Source organism: Tachyglossus aculeatus, chromosome 1 (assembly GCF_015852505.1).
Source record: "Tachyglossus aculeatus isolate mTacAcu1 chromosome 1, mTacAcu1.pri, whole genome shotgun sequence".
Lineage (NCBI taxonomy): Eukaryota > Metazoa > Chordata > Mammalia > Monotremata > Tachyglossidae > Tachyglossus > Tachyglossus aculeatus.
Genome location: NC_052066.1, coordinates 49,054,392 through 49,075,621, shown reverse-complemented (window position 1 = coordinate 49,075,621; position 21,230 = coordinate 49,054,392). Strand labels below are relative to the sequence as shown.

Below are 21,230 nucleotides of genomic sequence, written 5' to 3'. Positions count from 1 at the left end.
GGCGATGTGGCCCAGCAGACAGGTGGTGTGGAGCTGGGATTAAAACCCAGGCCCTTCTGACTGCGAGGCCCATGCTCTATCATCATCATCATCATCAATCGTATTTATTGAGCGCTTACTGTGTGCCGAGCACTGTACTAAGCGCTTGGGAAGTACAAATTGGCAACATATAGAGACAGTCCCTACCCAACAGTGGGCTCACAGTCTAAAAGGTAGGCCAGGGTGCAGATTGAAGATCATCGAGTCCCGTGTTGGACTCCGAGTTTAAGTAGGAGGGAGAACAGGTGTTGAATCCCCACTGTGCAGATGGGGGAACTGAGGCACAGAGAAGTTAAGTAACTTCCCCAAGGACACACAGCCGACAGGTGGAGGAGGCAGAATTAGAACCCAGGTCCTCTGACTCCTAGGCCTGTCCTCCTTCCTCTAGGCCATGCTGCTTAATAATAATAATAATGACATTTATTAAGCGCTTACTATGTGCAAAGTACTGTTCTAAGCGCTGGGGAAGTTACAGGGTGATCAGGTTGTCCCACGGGGGGGGCTCACAGTCTTAATCCCCATTTTACAGATGAGGGAACTGGGGCCCAGAGAAGTGAAGTGACTTGCCCAAAGTCACACAGCTGACAATTGTGGAGCCGGGATTTGAACCCCTGACCTCAGATTCCAAAGCCCGTGGTCTTTCCACTGAGCCACGCTGCTTCTCTAAACATCATTTGCCTAAGGTGTAAAACTTAGGATGTTGCACAGTGCAGACCAGATTATTAATAGTTATTAAGTGCTTACTGCGTACAGAGCACTGTATTAATTATTAATAATAATGATGGCATTTATTAAGTGCTTACTATGTGCGAAGCAGTGTTCTAAGCGCTGGGGAGGTTACAAGGAGATCAGGTTGTCCCACGGGGGGCTCACAGTCTTCATCCCCATTTTCCGGATGAGGGAACTGAGGCCCAGAGAAGGGAAGTGACTTGCCCAAAGTCACACAGCTGACAATTGGCAGCTGTGAATTAGAGAAGCAGCGTGGCTCGGTGGAAGGAGCCCGGGCTTTGGAGTCAGGGGTCAGGGGTTCAAATCCCAGCTCTGCCAACTGTCGGCTGTGTGACTTTGGGCAAGTCACTTCATGTCTCTGGGCCTCAGTTCCCTCATCTGGAAAATGGGGATGAAGACTGTGAGCCCCCCGTGGGACAACCTGATCACCTTATAACCTCCCCAGCGCTTAGAACAGTGCTTTGCACCTAGTAAGCGCTTAAAAAATGCTATTATCATCATTAATTGGCGGAGCTGGGATTTGAACCTGTGACCCCTGACTCCAAAGCCCGGGCTCTTTCCACTGAGCCATGCTGCTTTTCTTCTATTAAAAGAGGCACAGAGAATAATAATAATGGTATTTGTTAAGCGCTTACTATGTGCAAAGCACTGTTCTAAGCGCTGGGGAGGTTACAAGGTGATCAATCAATCAATCAATCATATTTATTGAGCGCTTACTGTGTGCAGAGCACTGTACCAAGCGCTTGGGAAGTACAAGTTGGTAACATATAGAGACGGTCCCTACCCAACAGCGGGCTCACAGTCTAGAAGGGGGAGACAGAACAAAACCAAACATACTAACAAAATAGAATAAATAAAATAGATATGTACAAGTAAGATAAATTAATAAATAGAGTAATAAATATGTACAAACATATATACAGGTGCTGTGGGGAAGGGAAGGAGGTAAGACGGGGGGATGGAGAGGGGGACGAGGGGGAGAGGAAGGAGGGGGCTCAGTGTGGGAAGGCCTCCTGGAGGAGGTGAGCTCTCCTTGAAGGGAGAAAGAGAGCTAGCTTGGCGGATGGGCAGAGGGAGGCCATTCCAGGCCCGGGGGATGACGCGGGCCGGGGGTCGATGGCGGGACAGGCGAGAACAAGGTACGGTGATCAGGTTCTATTCTGTTTATTTTATTTTGTTAATATGTTTTGTTTTGTGGTCTGTCTCCCCCTTCTAGACTGTGAGCCCGCTGTTGGGTAGGGACTGTCTCTATATGTTGCCAACTTGTCCTTCCCAAGCGCTTAGCCCAGTGCTCTGCACACAGTAAGCGCTCAATCAATCCGGTTGAATGAACGATTGAATGAATACGTCCATTCATGCATCAGCCTATATTACAAATGATGTCTTTCAGGCTTCAGGATAAAGTCCAAGAAACTATTGAAGCCTTGCGCCTGGCCGGAATCAAGATATGGGTCCTGACCGGCGATAAGCATGAAACGGCCGTCAGCGTGAGCTTGTCCTGCGGACACTTTCACAGAGCCATGAACATCCTTGAACTTACGCAGCAGAAATCGGACAGCGCCTGCGCGGAAAAGCTGAGGCAGCTGGCCAAAAGGTAGCTGGACGCTTCGATAAAATCGCCCCCGTTGAACCGAGGCTCACCTCCTGAGCAGCTTGGCTCGGTGGAAAGAGCCCGGGCTTTGGAGTCGCAGGTCGTGGGTTCAAATCCCGGCTCCGCCCCTTGTCAGCTGCGTGACTTCGGGCAAGTCTCTGGGCCTCAGTTACCTCATCTGTAAAATGGGGATTGACTGTGAGCCCCCCGTGGGACAGCCTGAGCACCTTGTAACCTCCCCAGCGCTTAGAACAGTGCTTTGCACATAGTAAGCGCTTAATAAATGCCATTATTATTATTATTATTATCTTCATTATTATCTTCATAGAGAAGCAGCGTGGCTAAGTGGAAAGAGCCCGGGCTTTGGAGTCGGAGGTCGTGGGTTCAAATCCCGGCTCCGCCACTTGTCAACTGTGTGACTTTGGGCAAGTCTCTGGGCCTCCGTTACCTCATCTGTAAAATGGGGATTGACTGTGAGCCCCCCGTGGGACAGCCTGATCACCTTGTAACCTCCCCAGTGCTTAGAACAGTGCTTTGCACATAGTAAGCGCTTAATAAATGCCATTATTATTATTATTATCTTCATTATTATCTTCATAGAGAAGCAGCGTGGCTCAGTGGAAAGAGCCCGGGCTTTGGAGTCGCAGGTCGTGGGTTCAAATCCCGGCTCCGCCACTTGTCAGCTGCGTGACTTTGGGCAAGTCTCTGGGCCTCAGTTACCTCATCTGTAAAATGGGGGTTGACTGTGAGCCCCCCGTGGGACAGCCTGAGCACCTTGTAACCTCCCCAGCGCTTAGAACAGTGCTTTACACATAGTAAGCTCTTAATAAATGCCATTATTATTATTATCTTCATTATTATCTTCATAGAGAAGCAGCGTGGCTCAGTGGAAAGAGCCCGGGCTTTGGAGTCGGAGGTCATGGGTTCAAATCCCGGCTCCGCCACTTGTCAACTGTGGGCCTTTGGGCAAGTCTCTGGGCCTCAGTTACCTCATCTGTAAAATGGGGATTGACTGTGAGCCCCCCGTGGGACAGCCTGAGCACCTTGTAACCTCCCCAGCGCTTAGAACAGTGCTTTGCACATAGTAAGCGCTTAATAAATGCCATTATTATTATTATTATTATTATCTTCATTATTATCTTCATAGAGAAGCAGCGTGGCTCAGTGGAAAGAGCCCGGGCTTTGGAGTCGGAGGTCATGGGTTCAAATCCCGGCTCCGCCACTTGTCAACTGTGTGACTTTGGGCAAGTCTCTGGGCCTCAGTTACCTCATCTGTAAAATGGGGATTGACTGTGAGCCCCCCGTGGGACAGCCTGATCACCTTGTAACCTCCCCAGTGCTTAGAACAGTGCTTTGCACATAGTAAGCGCTTAATAAATGCCATTATTATTATTATTATCTTCATTATTATCTTCATAGAGAAGCAGCGTGGCTCAGTGGAAAGAGCCCGGGCTTTGGAGTCGCAGGTCGTGGGTTCAAATCCCGGCTCCGCCACTTGTCAGCTGCGTGACTTTGGGCAAGTCTCTGGGCCTCAGTTACCTCATCTGTAAAATGGGGGTTGACTGTGAGCCCCCCGTGGGACAGCCTGAGCACCTTGTAACCTCCCCAGCGCTTAGAACAGTGCTTTACACATAGTAAGCTCTTAATAAATGCCATTATTATTATTATCTTCATTATTATCTTCATAGAGAAGCAGCGTGGCTCAGTGGAAAGAGCCCGGGCTTTGGAGTCGGAGGTCATGGGTTCAAATCCCGGCTCCGCCACTTGTCAACTGTGGGCCTTTGGGCAAGTCTCTGGGCCTCAGTTACCTCATCTGTAAAATGGGGATTGACTGTGAGCCCCCCGTGGGACAGCCTGAGCACCTTGTAACCTCCCCAGCGCTTAGAACAGTGCTTTGCACATAGTAAGCGCTTAATAAATGCCATTATTATTATTATTATTATCTTCATTATTATCTTCATAGAGAAGCAGCGTGGCTCAGTGGAAGGAGCCCGGGCTTTGGAGTCGGAGGTCGTGGGTTCAAATCCCGGCTCCACCACTTGTCAACTGTGTGACTTTGGGCAAGTCTCTGGGCCCCAGTTACCTCATCTGTCAAATGGGGATTGACTGTGAGCCCCCCGTGGGACAGCCTGAGCACCTTGTAACCTCCCCAGCGCTTAGAACAGTGCTTTGCACATAGTAAGCGCTTAATAAATGCCATTATTATTATTATTATCTTCATTATTATCTTCATAGAGAAGCAGCGTGGCTCAGTGGAAAGAGCCCAGGCTCTGGAGTCGGTGGTCTGGGTTCAAATCCCGGCTCCGCCACTTGTCAGCTGCGTGACTTTGGGCAAGTCTCTGGGCCTCAGTTACCTCATCTGTAAAATGGGGATTGACTGTGAGCCCCCCGTGGGACAGCCTGATCACCTTGTAACCTCCCCAGTGCTTAGAACAGTGCTTTGCACATAGTAAGCGCTTAATAAATGCCATTATTATTATTATTATCTTCATTATTATCTTCATAGAGAAGCAGCGTGGCTCAGTGGAAAGAGCCCGGGCTTTGGAGTCGGAGGTCGTGGGTTCAAATCCCGGCTCCGCCACTTGTCAACTGTGTGACTTTGGGCAAGTCTCTGGGCCTCAGTTACCTCATCTGTAAAATGGGGATTGACTGTGAGCCCCCCGTGGGACAGCCTGATCACCTTGTAACCTCCCCAGTGCTTAGAACAGTGCTTTGCACATAGTAAGAGCTTAATAAATGCCATTATTATTATTATTATCTTCATTATTATCTTCATAGAGAAGCAGCGTGGCTCAGTGGAAAGAGCCCGGGCTTTGGAGTCGGAGGTCATGGGTTCAAATCCCGGCTCCGCCACTTGTCAACTGTGTGACTTTGGGCAAGTCTCTGGGCCTCAGTTACCTCATCTGTAAAATGGGGATTGACTGTGAGCCCCCCGTGGGACAGCCTGATCACCTTGTAACCTCCCCAGTGCTTAGAACAGTGCTTTGCACATAGTAAGTGCTTAATAAATGCCATTATTATTATTATTATCTGCATTATTATCTTCATAGAGAAGCAGCGTGGCTCAGTGGAAAGAGCCCGGGCTTTGGAGCCAGAGGTCATGGGTTCGAATCCCAGCTCCGCCACATGTCTTCTGTGTGACCTTGGGCAAGTCTCTTAACTTCTCTGAGCCTCAGTTACCCCATCTGTAAAATGGGGATTAAGACTGTGAACCCCAAATGGGACCCCCCAGCGCTTAGAACAGTGCTTTGCACATAGTAAGCGCTTAACAAATGCCAACATTATTATTATTATTATTATCATTATTCCCAAACAAAGCTACCCCTTCTCCCCCACCTCACCCCAACCCGCTCCCTTTGCTCTACCCCCCTCCCCGCCCCACAGCACCTGTGTATATATGTCCATATATATAATTCTATTTATTTAGATTAATGCCTGTTTTACTTCTGCTGTGTATATAAGTATCTCTAATTCTTTTTATATTGATGCTATTGATGCTGTGTATATAAGTATCTCTAATTCTTTTTATATTGATGCTATTGATGCTGTGTATATAAGTATCTCTAATTCTTTTTATATTGATGCTGTTGATGCTGTGTATATAAGTATCTCTAATTCTTTTTATATTGATGCTATTGATGCTATATAAGTATCTCTAATTCTTTTTATATTGATGCCTGGTTACTCTCTTACATATCTATTACATCCATTTACATATCTAGTCTATTGATTTTATTTTGTTAGTATGTTTGGTTTTGTTGTCTGTCTCCCCCTTCTAGACTGTGAGCCCACTGTTGGGTACGGGCCGTCCCTATATGTTGCCAACTTGCACTTCCCAAGCGCTTAGTACAGTGCTCTGTACACAGTAAGCGCTCAATAAATATGATTGATTGATTGATTGATTTACTCGTTTCGATGCCTGTCTCCCCCCTCCTAAACTGAGCACCTGTTGTGGGCGGGGATTGTCTCTCTTTGTTGCCGACTTGTACTTCCCAAGCACTTAGTACAGTGCTCTGCACACAGTAAGCACTCAATAAATATGATTGAAGAAGAAGGAATAATTAAAATTGAATGAATGAATCATCAATTGTATTTATTGAGCGCTTACTGTGTGCAGAGCACTGTACTAAGCGCTTGAATGAATGAACTGAGCGCTTACAGAACAGTGTACTAAGCACTTGGGAGAGTACAGTATAATAATAATAATAATAATGATGGCATTTATTAAGCACTTACTATGTGCAAAGCACTGTTCTAAGCGCTGGGGTAGATACAAGGTAATCAGGTTGTCCCACGAGGGGCTCACAGTCTTCATCCCCATTTTACAGATAAGGGAACTGAGGCCCAGAGAAGTGAAGTGACTTGCCCAAAGTCACACAGCTGACAAGTGGCGGAGCCCGGATTTGAACCCACGGCCTCTGACTCCAAAGCCCGTATAACCATTGTATATGGTTATACAATGTATAACCATACATTGTAACTTGTATAACCATTTTTGTGGGGTTTTTTTTCCTTTTAATGGTATTTATTAAGCATTTGCTATGTCCCAGGCACTGTAGTAAACACCGGGGTAGACGCAGGAAAATCAAGTTGGACAAAATCCATATCCCCTATGGGGCTTACAGTCTTGCAGAGAAGCAGTGTGGCTTAGTGGAAAGAGCCCAGGTTTGGGAGTCAGAGGTGGTGGGTTCTAATCCCACCTCCGCCACTTGTCTGCTGTGTGACCTTGGGCAAGTCACTTCACTTGGCTGTGCCTCAGTTCCCTCATCTGTAAAATGGGGATTGAAAGTGTGAGCCCCACGTGGGGCAACCTGATTACCCTGTACGCACCCCAGCGCTTAGAACAGTGCTTGGCACATAGTAAGTGCTTAACAAATACCACAATAATTATTATTAATCATCATCATCATCATCATCAATCGTATTTATTGAGCACTTACTATGTGCAGAGCACTGTACTGAGCGCTTGGGAAGTACAAATTGGCAACATATAGAGACAGTCCCTACCCAACAGTGGGCTCACAGTCTAATTATTAATAATTATTAATCCCTATTTCACAGATGAGGTAACCGAGGTTCAGAGAAGTTAAGTGCCTTGTTGAAGTTAATCAGTCAGTTGTACATATTGAGGGCTTTTGTGTACAGTGCTGTACTGAGTGCTTGGGATAGTACCATGTACCAGTACAACAGACACATTCCCTGCCCACAAGGAGCTGACATTCTAGAGGGAGAGAAAGACATTACATATAAATAAATAAATTTACAGATAAGAACTTTATAAACCTGTGCTTTCTCAATTAGAAAGCTCGGGCTCAGAGGCCCTGAACCAGTGTAGCTTACCTAACCTCCAGTAATAATAGTAGTAGTAATAACTGGGGTATTTGTTAACAGCCTACTCGGTGCCAAGCACGGGGGTAGGGATAAGGTTATCAATTTGGACACGGTCCTTGTCCCAAAGAGGGCTCCCAGTCTGTGAGGAAGGGAGAACCGGGTATTTTATTCCCATTTTACAGCTGAGGAAACCAAAGCCCAGAGTAATAGTAATAATAATAATAATAATGATTAATAGTAATAATAATAATAATAATAATGATGGCATTTGTTAAGCACTTACTATGTGCAAATCACTGTTCTAAGCGCTGGGGGAGGGGTGATACAAGGTGATCAGGTTGTGTGACTTTGAGCAAGTCACTTCACTTCTCTGTGCCTCAGTTTCCTCATCTGAAAGATGGGGATGAAGACTGTGAGCCCCCTGTGGGACAACCTGATCACCTTGTAACCTCTCCAGTGCTTAGAACAGTGCTTTGAGCCCCTTCCATCCTCTCCCCCTCGTCCCCCTCTCCATCCCCCGCATCTTACCTCCTTCCCTTCCCCACAACACCTGTATATATGTTACATATTTATTACTCTATTTATTTATTTATTTATTTTACTTGTCCCTATCTATTCTATTTATTTTATTTTGTTAGTATGTTTGGTTTTGTTCTCTGTCTCCCCCTTCTAGACTGTGAGCCCACTGTTGGGTAGGGACCGTCTCTACGTGTTGCCAGCTTGTACTTCCCAAGCGCTTAGTACAGTGCTCTGCACACAGTAGCGTTCAATAAATACGATTGATTGATTGATTTGTACGTAGTAGGCGTTTAACAAATACCATCATTATTGTCCCACGGGCTCACCGTTTTAATCCCCATTTTCCGGATGAGGTAGCTGAGGGCCAGAGAAATGAAGTGCCTTAATAATAATAATAATAATAATAATAATGGCATTTATTAAGCGCTTACTATGTGCAAAGCACTGTTCTAAGCACTGGGAAGGTTACAGAGTGATCAGGTTGTCCCACAGGGGGCTCACAGTCTTAATCCCCATTTTCCAGATGAGGTAACTGAGGCCCAGAGAAGTGAAGTGACTTGCCCAAAGTCACACAGCTGACAAGTGGGGGAGAGCCGGGATTAGAACCCATGACCCCTGGCTCCCAAGCCTGTGCCCTTTCCACCGAGCCCCGAGTAGTCAAGCGGCTGGTCAGAGTTCACACAGCAGGCGCACGGTCAAGCAGGAATTAGAACTCTGTTCCTCTGACTCTCGGCCTTACGCTCTTTCCGATGGGATGCACCGCCTCTCCTCGGTGACCTCAGGGCCCAGGTGACTTTTGCTAGCCTGACGCGGCTTCGGCTTTAATAATAGTAATAATAATCATCATCATCATCATCATCAATCGTATTTATTGAGCGCTTACTATGTGCAGAGCACTGTACTAAGCGCTTGGGAAGTACAAATTGGCAACATATAGAGACAGTCCCTACCCAACAGCGGGCTCACAGTCTAAAGGGGGGAGACAAAGAACAAAACCAAACATACGAACGAAATAAAATGAATAGAATAGATATGTACAAATAAAATAAATAAATAAATAGAGTAATAAATCAATCAATCATATTTATTGAGTGCTTACTATGTGCAGAGCACTGTACTAAACACTTGGGAAGTCCAAATTGGCAACATCTAGAGACGGTCCCTACCCAACAGTGGGCTCACAGTCTAAAAGGGGGAGACAGAGAACAGAACCAAACATACGAACAAAATAAAATAAATAGAATAGATATGTACAAATAAAATAAATAAAATAAATAGAGTAATAAATCAAACAATCAATCATATTTATTGAGCGCTTACTATGTGCAGAGCACTGTACTAAGCGCTTGGGAAGTACAAATTGGCAACACATAGAGACAGTCCCTACCCAACAGTGGGCTCACCGTCTAAAAGGGGGAGACAGAGAACAAAACCAAACATACAAACAAAATAAAATAAATGGAATAGATATGTACAAATAAAATAAATAAAATAAATAAATAAATAGAGTAATCAATCAATCAATCATATTTATTGAGCGCTTACTATGTGCAGAGCACTGTACTAAGCGCTTGGGAAGTACAAATTGGCAACACATAGAGACAGTCCCTACCCAACAGCGGGCTCACCGTCTTAAAGGGGGAGACAGAGAACAAAACCAAACATACTAACAAAATAAAATAAATAGAATAGATATGTACAAATAAAATAAATAAAATAAATAAATAAATAGAGTAATCAATCAATCAATCATATTTATTGAGCGCTTACTATGTGCAGAGCACTGTACTAAGCGCTTGGGAAGTACAAATTGGCAACATATAGAGACAGTCCCTACCCAACAGCGGGCTCACAGTCTAAAAGGGGGAGACAGAGAACAAAACCAAACATACAAACAAAATAAAATAAATGGAATAGATATGTACAAATAAAATAAATAAAATAAATAAATAGAGTAATCAATCAATCAATCATATTTATTGAGCGCTTACTATGTGCAGAGCACTGTACTAAGCGCTTGGGAAGTACAAATTGGCAACATATAGAGACAGTCCCTACCCAACAGTGGGCTCACAGTCTAAAAGGGGGAGACAGAGAACAAAACCAAACATACTGACAAAATAAAATAAATAGAATAGATATGTACAAGTAAAATAAATAAATAGAGTAATAAATGTGTACAAACATATATACATATATGCAGGTGCTGTGGGGAAGGGAAAGAGGTAAGATGGGGGATGGAGGGAGGACGAGGGGGAGAGGAATCAATCAGTCAATCAATCGTATTTATTGAGCGCTTACTATGTGCAGAGCACTGTACTAAGCGCTTGGGAAGTACAAATTGGCAACATATAGAGACAGTCCCTACCCAACAGTGGGCTCACAGTCTAAAGGGGGGAGACAGAGAACAAAACCAAACATACTAACAAAATAAAATAAATAGAATGGATATGTACAAGCAAAATAAATAAATAAATAGAGTAATAAATATGTACAAACATATATACATATATACAGGTGCTGTGGGGAAGGGAAGGAGGTAAGATGGGGGGATGGAGAGGGGGACGAGGGGGAGAGGAAGGAAGGGGCTCAGTCTGGGAAGGCCTCCTGGAGGAGGTGAGCTCTCAGCAGGGCCTTGAAGGGAGGAAGAGAGCTAGCTTGGAGAGATATTCCCTCCACCCAGTGCCCCTGTTGGGAAAATAAAGACTTGGCATCCCTGATCGTATGTTGGGAAATGTCACCGTGTCATACTGACATTTGCAGTTGGTAATCATAATAATAATAACAATAATGATAGCATTTATTAAGCGCTTACTATGTGCAAAGCACTGTTCTAAGCGCTGGGGGGTTACAAGGTGATCAGGTTGTCCCACGGGGGGCTCACAGTCTTCATCCCCATTTTCCAGATGAGGGAACTGAGGCCCAGAGAAGTGAAGTGACTTGCCCAATGTCACACAGCTGACAGTTGGCGGAGCCGGGATTTGAACCCATGACCTCCGACTCCAAAGCCCGGGCTCTTTCCACTGAGCCCACGCTGCTTCTCTGAAGCAGTTGGTAGAGTACAGGAATTCAAAGTCAGTATTTCACAGGCTGTCGTAATGCCACACAGAGAGCAACTGCCCATTTCTCAGAAAGAACAGGCAGCTAGTATTTGCTGAATATAAATTGCAAATGCGACATTTTAAAAATCTACCCTTTTTCTCCTTTTTAGGATACAGGAGGATCATGTGATTCAGCATGGACTGGTTGTGGATGGGACCAGCCTCTCTCTCGCACTCAGGGAACACGAGAAATTATTTATGGAAGTCTGCAGGAATTGTTCTGCTGTGTTATGCTGTCGTATGGCTCCTCTTCAAAAAGCTAAAGTATGAACGTATTTCTCTGTGGAAAAGATGGTTTTTCACACTTTTTAAAGAGTTTTGCAAAGGGCACATTTCTTCTTTTCCGTGCTACGGTGGTAGATGCAGGATTGAAGATTATTCCTATTATTATGAACTTTTGGTTCCAAGAGGCATTCTTCAAGTGAAATGTAGCCCTTCAAGCCCCTTTGTAACTTTTACCCTACTAAGGACTAAGCTCCCCTGCCCCCGGCCCCTTCTCAATCAATCGTATTTATTGAGCGCTTACTGTGTGCAGAGCACTGTACTAAGCGCTTGGGAAGTACAAGTTGGCAACATATAGAGACGGCCCCTACCCAACGGTGGGCTCACAGTCTCCCACTCCCTTCTGCATCCCCCTGCCTTGCTGTTCTTCCCCCTTCCCAGCCCCACAGCACTTATGTACAGATCTGGCATTTATTCATTTCATCATCATCAATCGTATTTATTGAGCGCTTACTGTGTGCAGAGCACTGTACTAAGCGCTTGGGAAGGACAAATTGGCAGCATATAGAGACAGTCCCTACCCAACAGTGGGCTTTATTAATGTCTGACTCCCCCCCCATCTAGACCATAAGCTTGTTGTAGGCAGGGCATGTCTGTTTATTGTTGTATTGTACTCTCCCAAGCACTTAGTACAGCGCTCTGCACACAGTAAGCGCTCAATAAATACGATTGAGAGAACGAATGAATGACAGCAACAACCGCAACTAGGACCTCCTCTATTCCCAGGAGGAGGCCTATGGAGGAGGCAAAGCAGCAGGATTGTCGGGTTGGCAGGAGGTTGGGGGAGGATGGCAGAGCAGTAGAAGAGAACAAGCGTGCCAAATCAATCAATCGTATTTATTGAGCGCTTACTGTGTGCAGAGCACTGTACTAAGCGCTTGGGAAGTACAAGTTGGCAACATATAGAGACGGTCCCTACCCAACAGTGGGAGTGCCGTCACCCACTGCACTCTGGCGCCTCGTTTCACTAACTGCCCAGTTGCCTATTTTTCCAGTTCTGCTGCAGAAAAATCGCACATGGGCCAAAATCGCTGTTCGTTATTCATTCAGTTGTATTTATTGAGTGCTTACTGTGTGCAGAGCACTGTACTAAGCGCTTAGGAAGTACAAGTTGGCAACATATGGAGACGGTCCCTACCCAACAACGGGCTCACAGTCTAGACGGGGGAGACAGACAACGTAGCAAAACATGTAGACAGGTGTCAGTACCATCAGATCAAATAGAATTAAAGCTCTGTGCACATCATTAACAAAATAAATAGAATAGTAAATACATACAAGTAGAATAAATAGAGTATTAAATCTGTACAAACATATATACAGGTGCTGTGGGGAGGGAAAGGAGGTAGGGCCGGGGGATAGAGTACGGCCTAGGCGTCAGAAGGTCATGGGTTCTAGTTCTGTCTCTGCCACTCTTCTGCTGCATTACCTTGGATAATTCATTTCTCTGGGTCTCAGTTACTTCATCTGTAAAATGAGGATTAAGATTGTGAGCTCCAAATGGAACAGGGACTGTGTCCAACCCGATTTGCTTCGAATGTTGCCTGGCATATAAATGCTTAACAAATACCATTATTATTATGATTATTATACACGATCCCAACCCTCAAGTTTACGAACTAGCTGGGGAGACTGTAAGCTTGTTGTGGGCAGGAAACATGTCAACCAACTCTTTTATATTGTACTCTCCAAGTGTTTAATACAGTGCTCTGCACACAGGAAGCACTCAGTAAAAACAATTGATCGATGGAGACATTTTTTAAAGTAAATTACAGGTAGGGGAACCAACAGAATTTAAAGATATGTACTTAAGTGCTGCGGGAGAGAGAGAGAGTGAGTGTTTAAGATCAGAAAGTGAAGATCAGAAAGTGAGGTCTCAATTGCATAGATGCTGCACTAGTTGGGGAAGTTGGGTGGCGAGATGAGCACCTGTTTGCACATATTTATTACTCTATTTTACTTGTATATATTTATTCTATTTATTTTATTTGGTTTATATGTTTTGTTGTTTGTCACCCCCTTCTAGACTGTGAGCCCGCTGTTGGGTAGGGACCGTCTCCATATGTTGCCGACTTGTACTTCCCAAGCGCTTAGTACAGTGCTCTGCACACAGTAAGCGCTCAATAAATACGATTGAATGAATGAATGAATGAATTTTAGTAGAACTTGGAAGGTGGGGGAAGTGCTGGTCTGGCCGAGGCGAAGAAGGAGGAAATGCCAGGCAGGAGGGAGGACGTGAGAAGGGGACGATGGCGAAAGGCACGTGAACGAGGCACAACGAGTAAGTTGCTATTTCAGGAACAAAATACGTGGGCTGCCTTGGAGAGGAAGAGAACCGAGTGTCTTAAAGCCAGTGGTCAGGAGTTTCGGCTTGATAATCCATAGCTCTCCCTTCTGCTTTCAAAATCTACTCCTTCCACTTGAACCTCTCTCATCCCAGCCTTCTCTGGAGGCACAAGTTAAAGGAGGTTTTGAAAGCAGAAAAGCAATGTCAGTTACTGTTTTATCTTTCGTTTCCCTGTAAAGTACACCAGAGGCAGGAAATCCCTTAAAAGTTCCCATTTTGACATGAGGAAATGGAGGCCTAGAAGTTGTATTAAGTGATTGGTTAACGTCACACAGCAGGCCATTAGCAATGCTGAGACTAGAATCCAGCTGCTCGACTCCCGGATCTATACACTTTCCAATAACCGGGGTGCAAAATTCACTTGCACCCCCAGGAATTAGAATAATAATAATAATGATGATGGTTTTTGTTAAGCGCTTACTATGTGCAAAGCACTGTTCTAAGTGCTGAGGAGGTTACAAGGTGATCAGATTGTCCCAAGGGGGGGCTCACAGTTTTAATCCCCATTTTACAGATGAGGTAACTGAGGCACAGAGAAGTTAAGTGACTTGCCCAAAGTCACACAGCTGACAGTTGGCGGAGCTGGGATTTGAACCCATGACCTCTGACTCCAAAGCCCGGGCTCTTGCCACTGAGCCACGCTGCTTCAGCTGTCAGAGCCATCACAGCTGAAGATCCTTCTGGGTATAGAAAATTTCATTATAGTTTTCAAACAATAGTGGAATTCAGATCTCAAATCTTTTATTCCTGGAAGTGGAAATGAGCCTGTTGGTAGGGATTGTCTCTATCCGTTGCCAAATTGTACTTTCCAAGTACAGTGCTGTGCACACAGTAAGCACTCAATAAATACGATTGACTGAATGAATGAATGGAAATAACAGCTGATCAATTTGAGTTGATAGCAATGCTGGTATGTTTGGTTATTTTGAATTTCGGGAAGTGCCATTTGCACTTTACTAAAATTTCTTCCACCTTATTTTAAGACTTTTCTTCCTGATACGTTTTTTAATGGAATTTGTTAAGTGCTTACTATGTGCCAGGCACTGCATTAAGTGCTGGGGTAAATAGTGTTGCAAGCAGATCAGGTTAAACATAATCCATGTCCACACGGGACTCACAGTCTTAGTCTCCATTTTACAGTTGAGGTAACAGACTAAAAGAAGTTAAGTGACTTGCCCAAGGTCACAGAGCAGACGAGTGGCGGAGCCAGAATTAGAACCCAGGTCCTCTGAGTCCCAGGCCCATAGACTTTCCACTAAGCCATGTTGCTTCTCGACACTATTCATTACTATGAGTAATACTATTCATAAATTATTCTTTCTCCTAAAAGCAGACAGCTTGAAGGTATTCAAACATCATTTCCTAGTGTACTTAACGCAGTCCGCTTGAGGAAATGAAGGAAGCCTAATCATTTTGTGAGATTTTATTTGAGACATTACAATTTGGGATACTGAATCATTTATTTCAGACGTAATAGGGCCCATCCTTCCTTGCATTTATATGTCATTTTTTTCTGGTCTACTTGAAACTTTTCATATAGTGTTATGCTAACTCTGGATGCTAAACCAATAGTTTCTCCATCATTCAAAGACCGAGAAATAACCTCAAATTTTCCTCTTTTGCATCATTTTTCCTCAGGAAGAAGTATCTTTTAAATTCTAAAAATGTCATAGGCATTATCTTCCCTCCCAGATCCTGCCCTCTCCCTGACTGTAGACTCCCATCACTGTAGACGGCACTACCATCCTTCCCGCCTCACAAGCCCACAACTTTGATGTCATCCTCGACTCCGCTTTCTCATTCACCCCTCACATCCAATCCGTCACCAAAACCTGTCGGTCTCACCTTCACAACATCGCCAAGATCCGCCCTTTCCTCTCCATCCAAACCGCTACCCTGCTCGTTCAAGCTCTCATCCTATCCCGTCTGGACTACTGTATCAGCCTCCTCTCCGATCTCCCATCCTCCTGTCTCTCCCCACTTCAATCCATACTTCACTCTGCTGCCCGGATTATCTCTGTACAGAAACGCCCTAGGCATGTCACTCCCCTCCTCAAAAATCTCCAGTGGCTGCCTGTCAACCTATGCATCAAGCAAAAACTCCTCACCCTGGGCTTCAAGGCTGTCCATCACCTCGCCCCCTCCTACCTCACCTCCCTTCTCTCCTTCTACTGCCCAGCCCGCACCCTCTGCTCCTCCACCGCTGATCTCCTCACCGTACCTCGCTCTCGCCTGTCCCGCCGTCGACCCCCGGCCCACGTCCTCCCCCAGGCCTGGAATGCCCTCCCTCTGCCCAACCGCCAAGCTAGCTCTCTTCTTCCCTTCAAGGCCCTACTGAGAGCTCACCTCCTCCAGGAGGCCTTCCCAGACTGAGCCCCCTTTTTCCTCTCCTCCTCCCCATCCCCCCACCGTACCTCCTTCCCCTCCCACAGCACTTCTATATATTTGCACAGATTTATTACTTTATTTATTTTACTTGTACATATTTACTATTCTATCTATTTTGTTAGAGATGATAATAATAATATTGACATTAAGCGCTTACTATGTGCAAAGCACTGTTCTAAGCGCTGGGGAGGTTACAAGGTGATCAGTTTGTCCCACAGGGGCCTCACAGTCTTGATCCCCATTTTACAGATAAGGTAACTGAGGCCCAGAGAAGTTAAGTGACATTCCCAAAGTCACACAGCTGACAATTGGAGGAGCTAGGATTTGAACCCATGACCTCTGACTCCAAAGCCCAGGCTCTTTCCATTGAGCCACGCTGCTTCCCTATATGATGTGCATATAGCTTTAATTCTGTTTGTTCTATTCTGGTGATTTTGACACCTATCTACATGTCTCGTTTTGTTGTCTGTCTCCCCCTTCTAGACTGGGAGCCCGTTGTTTGGTAGGGACCATCTCTATATGTTCCCGACTTGTACGTCCCAAGCGCTTAGCACACAGTAAGCGCTCAGTAAATACGGTTGAATGAATGAATGCATTCACAAGCAAATTTAGTTGAATTTTTCAGACTCATGGCTCACTTTTTTTCCGTTAGTCCTTTAGATGCAATCTGAAAAATTCATCTTGCTTCCCATCCTTAGATTCAAGGATTATCTGGTTTAATTGTTGAAATACCTTCCTAGTCTCTCATTTTGAAATTCCTGTACAACCAATCTCCAAAGCAAAATACTTTGGTATTTATTGGTATTATGCATGCCCCAGTTAGTACAATCATGTGTTGCTATATAGTAGGTAATTTCAGGTTAATAACTTTAAGTTGCTCAGAAATGAGTAAATGTAGGATCATTTCAAAATTGTCAAATCGAAATGTGCTCCCTTTCAGGTTGTGCGACTGATAAAAACCTCTCCAGAGAAACCAATAACATTAGCCATTGGTGATGGAGCTAATGATGTAAGCATGATACAAGAGGCACACGTTGGCATCGGTAACTCTTTTTCAAAAAAAAACTTTTAAAGCTGATATGATTGCTTAGTATTTTTACATTTTGGGCAGTTCTGTTATAATGAAAAGCATTGCATTCTGACAGTCCCCATGTTTAGAGAAATTTTGCCGTAGTAATCACCCATTCCGCTTCTTTTAGCATGGGCACAAAGCCGTTTCACCTGATCGGACAGGGTGGCCAGGTTTGTATGGTCAGGAAAAAATTTCTTCATTTCCTGATAACATCATTTGCAAAATTCATTCATTAAATCATATTTATCGAGCACTTAACTATGTGTAAGGCACTGTACTAAGCGCTTGGGAGAGTGCAATAAAACAATAAACAGACACATTCCCTGTCCACAATGAGCGCACAGTCTAAAGATGTGGCATAATGAATGTGTGGGGATTTGGAGTATTTTAAACCTGTCTCTTGTCAAAGTGTATTATTTGAAAATAATGTAAGGATATTTTTAAACTTTTGATTTGCCCTCTGATTTTTATTATGTCTTCCTGTTTGCTGAGTAATGTCACCTATTCATCCGGAGTTGAGTGAACTCAAGACTTCTCAGCCTGGCAGTACTTTAGAAATAATATTAAAATGACAGGAAAAGGTGCTAGGATGTAATAAAAGAGCAGCACTCCTATAAATGAGTACTTAACTTTGAAATAGTAAGGTGCTTCGTTCTGATTTCACTTTACTTTTTTTATCCAGACATTCACTTAGTGACTCTGAAACCTATTCATGATTCAATATACCTTCATTGCATACGGTCATTTAAAAATAGATTAATCATCCCCAAACTTGACATGATGCCCCTTTTTTGAATAACACTTCATGTTACTTGCTTTCTACTTGATTGTAATAAAGAAATTTGCCTTGAGTCAAGGGTTAAATACATTTTGGAGGACCCCAAAATGAAAGTGCAGCTTTCCCATTTTCTGTCTTTCTTAGAGAAGAGGATGATCGCAGTCTTAGAAAGTTTTCTCATATTTTCAAAACAAAAACAGGAATTGTGGTTCATATCAAGTCACTGAACAAATGTCCTTTTCCAAGGAACCTTTATCTGGGGAATCAGTACGGTCTGGTGGATTGAGCCCGGGCCTGGGAGTTAGAAGGACCTGAGTTCTAATTCCAGCTTTGCCACTGGTCTGCTGTGTGACCTTGGGCAAGTCACTTCACTTCCTTGGGCCTCAGTTACCTCATCTATAAAATGGGGATTAAGACTTTGAGCCCCAAGTGGGATAGGGACCGTGTCCAACCTGATTAGCATTTACCTATTTGTCCACCTCAGTGATTAAACAGTGATTGAAATATATTAATCGCTTAACAAATTCCATCATTATCATTAGTAGCTGTATGGATTGTTTTTATAAATGAAAGGACTTTTTTCTTAATTATTCTCATTTAATTATCCATAACCAAATTAAATTATTTCTCTTGCTGGTTGGTTACAATTGCTTTCAACTTTAACACTACTGAGTGTATATAGAGTAGCTAATTTTAGTGTTTCTAAAATACTTTAAGGTTACTGTAGTGATCTTCATCTGGATAATGAAGTTGTTTTCCTTTTCCTCTTCCCATCATCAATCGTATTTATTGAGCGCTTACTGTGTGCAGAGCACTGTACTAAGCGCTTGGGAAGTACAAGTTCGCAACATATACAGTCCCTACCCACCCCAGTACAATAATTCTTAATTGTTGTTACTGTCTAAATTTTGAGGTGTTTCCTCTGATGTTCAATGACATGTGAATCCCATAGGATTGTTTCTGAAATTGTATAGCAACCTGCAGTCTTACTGCTGCTGTGGACGTCATATGTTTTAATATTGGTTTAAATGTATTGGTGACTATTTTTCTCAAAATGGCTCTGTCACAAAATATTATTGTGGAAATGTAATGAGAATGTCTTTATGGTTAAGTGCTTACTGTATGCCAGACACAATATCAGTACTATTCATTCATTCAATCGTATTTATTGAGCGCTTACTGTGTGCAGAGCACTGTACTAAGCGCAGGCGCTGGGGTAGATACAAGCTAATCAGATGGAGCACAGACCGTATCCCACGTGGGGCTCACAGCTCTAATCCCCATTTTATAGTTAAAGAAGCACAGAGAAGCACCCCAACTGTTTTGTTGTTTTACGGTACTCGCTAAGCCCTTACTACGGGCTAGGCACCATTATGCTCTGCACACACTAAGCTCGATTGAATGAATGAAGTGTTGGGGTAGATACAAGATAATCAAATGGATTATCTGTCCCACAGAAGGCTCGCTGTCTTAATCCCCATTTTACAGATGAGGTAAAGGAGGCAAAGAAAAGTTAAGTGACTTGCCAAAAGTCACACAGCAGACCAGATGAGAGAAATGGGATTAGAAGCCAGGCCTAAACTCTTCCCGTTAGGTCACACTGCTTCCCTGTTGAAGCTTTCCTGCAGAAGTGCTGCCTACTAGGAAGACAGCTAAGAAATGAGTTTGAGCCCAGGCTACCTCTGAGTCTTGTCTTGTCCATGCCGTCGAGCCGTTTTCCGACCCATAGCGACGCCATCTCCCTCAGGACACCCCGCTGTCCATCAGCAATCGTCCTGGTAGTGTATCCAGAGAGGTTTCTTGGTAAAAAATACGGAAGTGGTTTACCATTGCCGCCTTCCGCGCGGTAAACTCGAATCTCCACCCTCAACTCTCTCTTAGGCCGCTGCTGCCCAGAGCAGGTGAATTTTGACTTTTAGCAGATTGCTAACCACTGCCCAAGCTAGGAATGGAATGGGTAGGCCTCCGCTTGACTCTCCCTCCCATAGCCGAGACTGGGAGAGGACTGGAAACGCTCCAGGTGCGACCCTGGGAGGGGTACCCCTGAGTGTTTGACGCTTAAAAACAGACTCTTGTAAATGTGTCTCTCTGCTACACTTCCTTTTTATTGGACTTCATTTTGTGACCTGTGTTTTGCAGGAATCATGGGGAAAGAAGGAAGGCAAGCCGTAAGAAACAGCGACTATGCAATAGCAAGATTTAAATTCCTTTCCAAGTTGCTTTTTGTCCATGGCCATTTTTACTATATTAGGGTAGCAACCCTTGTACAGTACTTTTTTTATAAGGTAAGTTTAGAGAAAAGATATTGCCATTTCAATAAGTGTCGTAACATGGTTTCTTTTTAAGACTTTGATATTTTTATTGATGTTTGATTTATAGCAATTATGATTATTATTAAATGATTTATTTATTTGATATTGATAGTGATAAGACGTATTTCAAGACCTTTTTTTACAGTCGGTAACAGCTGGAAGCTTGGATGAATGGATTACTTGATATTGTGTCCTGCTGTGAGCCCACTGTTGGGTAGGGACTGTCTCTATGTGTTGCCAATTGGTACTTCCCAAGCGCTTAGTACAGTGCTCTGCACATAGTAAGCGCTCAATAAATACGATTGATGATGATGATGCGGCAACAACACTTAATTTTTGCTAAACGCTGTAGTGCTATAATCTCATGCACTTCTAACTTTACAACTAACCCAGAATTCCTTTAAAGGGAAAGTGGAGAGAACAGTTTGGGGATGGGAGAGTGAGCATTAAATTCAGTGGTTAGTTATTGTAACCTAAGAAAAGTTTCAACACATGGAGAGTTTAGTTACGAAAGAGCTCATTGAAAAGAGGTGTTTTTGAATTAGGAATACTGTGATCTTTTGAAAACAAAAGATCTTATTTTCGAAGACTTTGCATATGAGGCATAAACATCTGGTGGGTTTTGTCCTGACATAAATTCCTCAGATTTTTGTACCATACGCGAGTGATGGAGGAGAAACACGTTTGAGAGCCTGTGCTATTTTTATGCAAATTTCAAATTACAGACTTTGATGGAAGGAC

At 43.9% G+C, this 21,230-nt stretch overlaps 1 protein-coding gene across 1 annotated transcript in view; it reads left to right on the top strand.

Annotated features, from left to right (window-relative positions):
• The window catches only part of ATP11B (ATPase phospholipid transporting 11B (putative)), a 195,507-nt gene that overhangs the window by 138,657 nt on the left and 35,620 nt on the right, over positions 1-21,230 (top strand). Inside the window, exons 19-22 of the mRNA XM_038748670.1 lie at positions 2,159-2,362; positions 11,421-11,574; positions 17,268-17,370; positions 20,317-20,462. Of these exons, the coding sequence (XP_038604598.1) occupies positions 2,159-2,362; positions 11,421-11,574; positions 17,268-17,370; positions 20,317-20,462 (607 nt within the window). The remainder of the gene's footprint in view (positions 1-2,158; positions 2,363-11,420; positions 11,575-17,267; positions 17,371-20,316; positions 20,463-21,230) is intronic.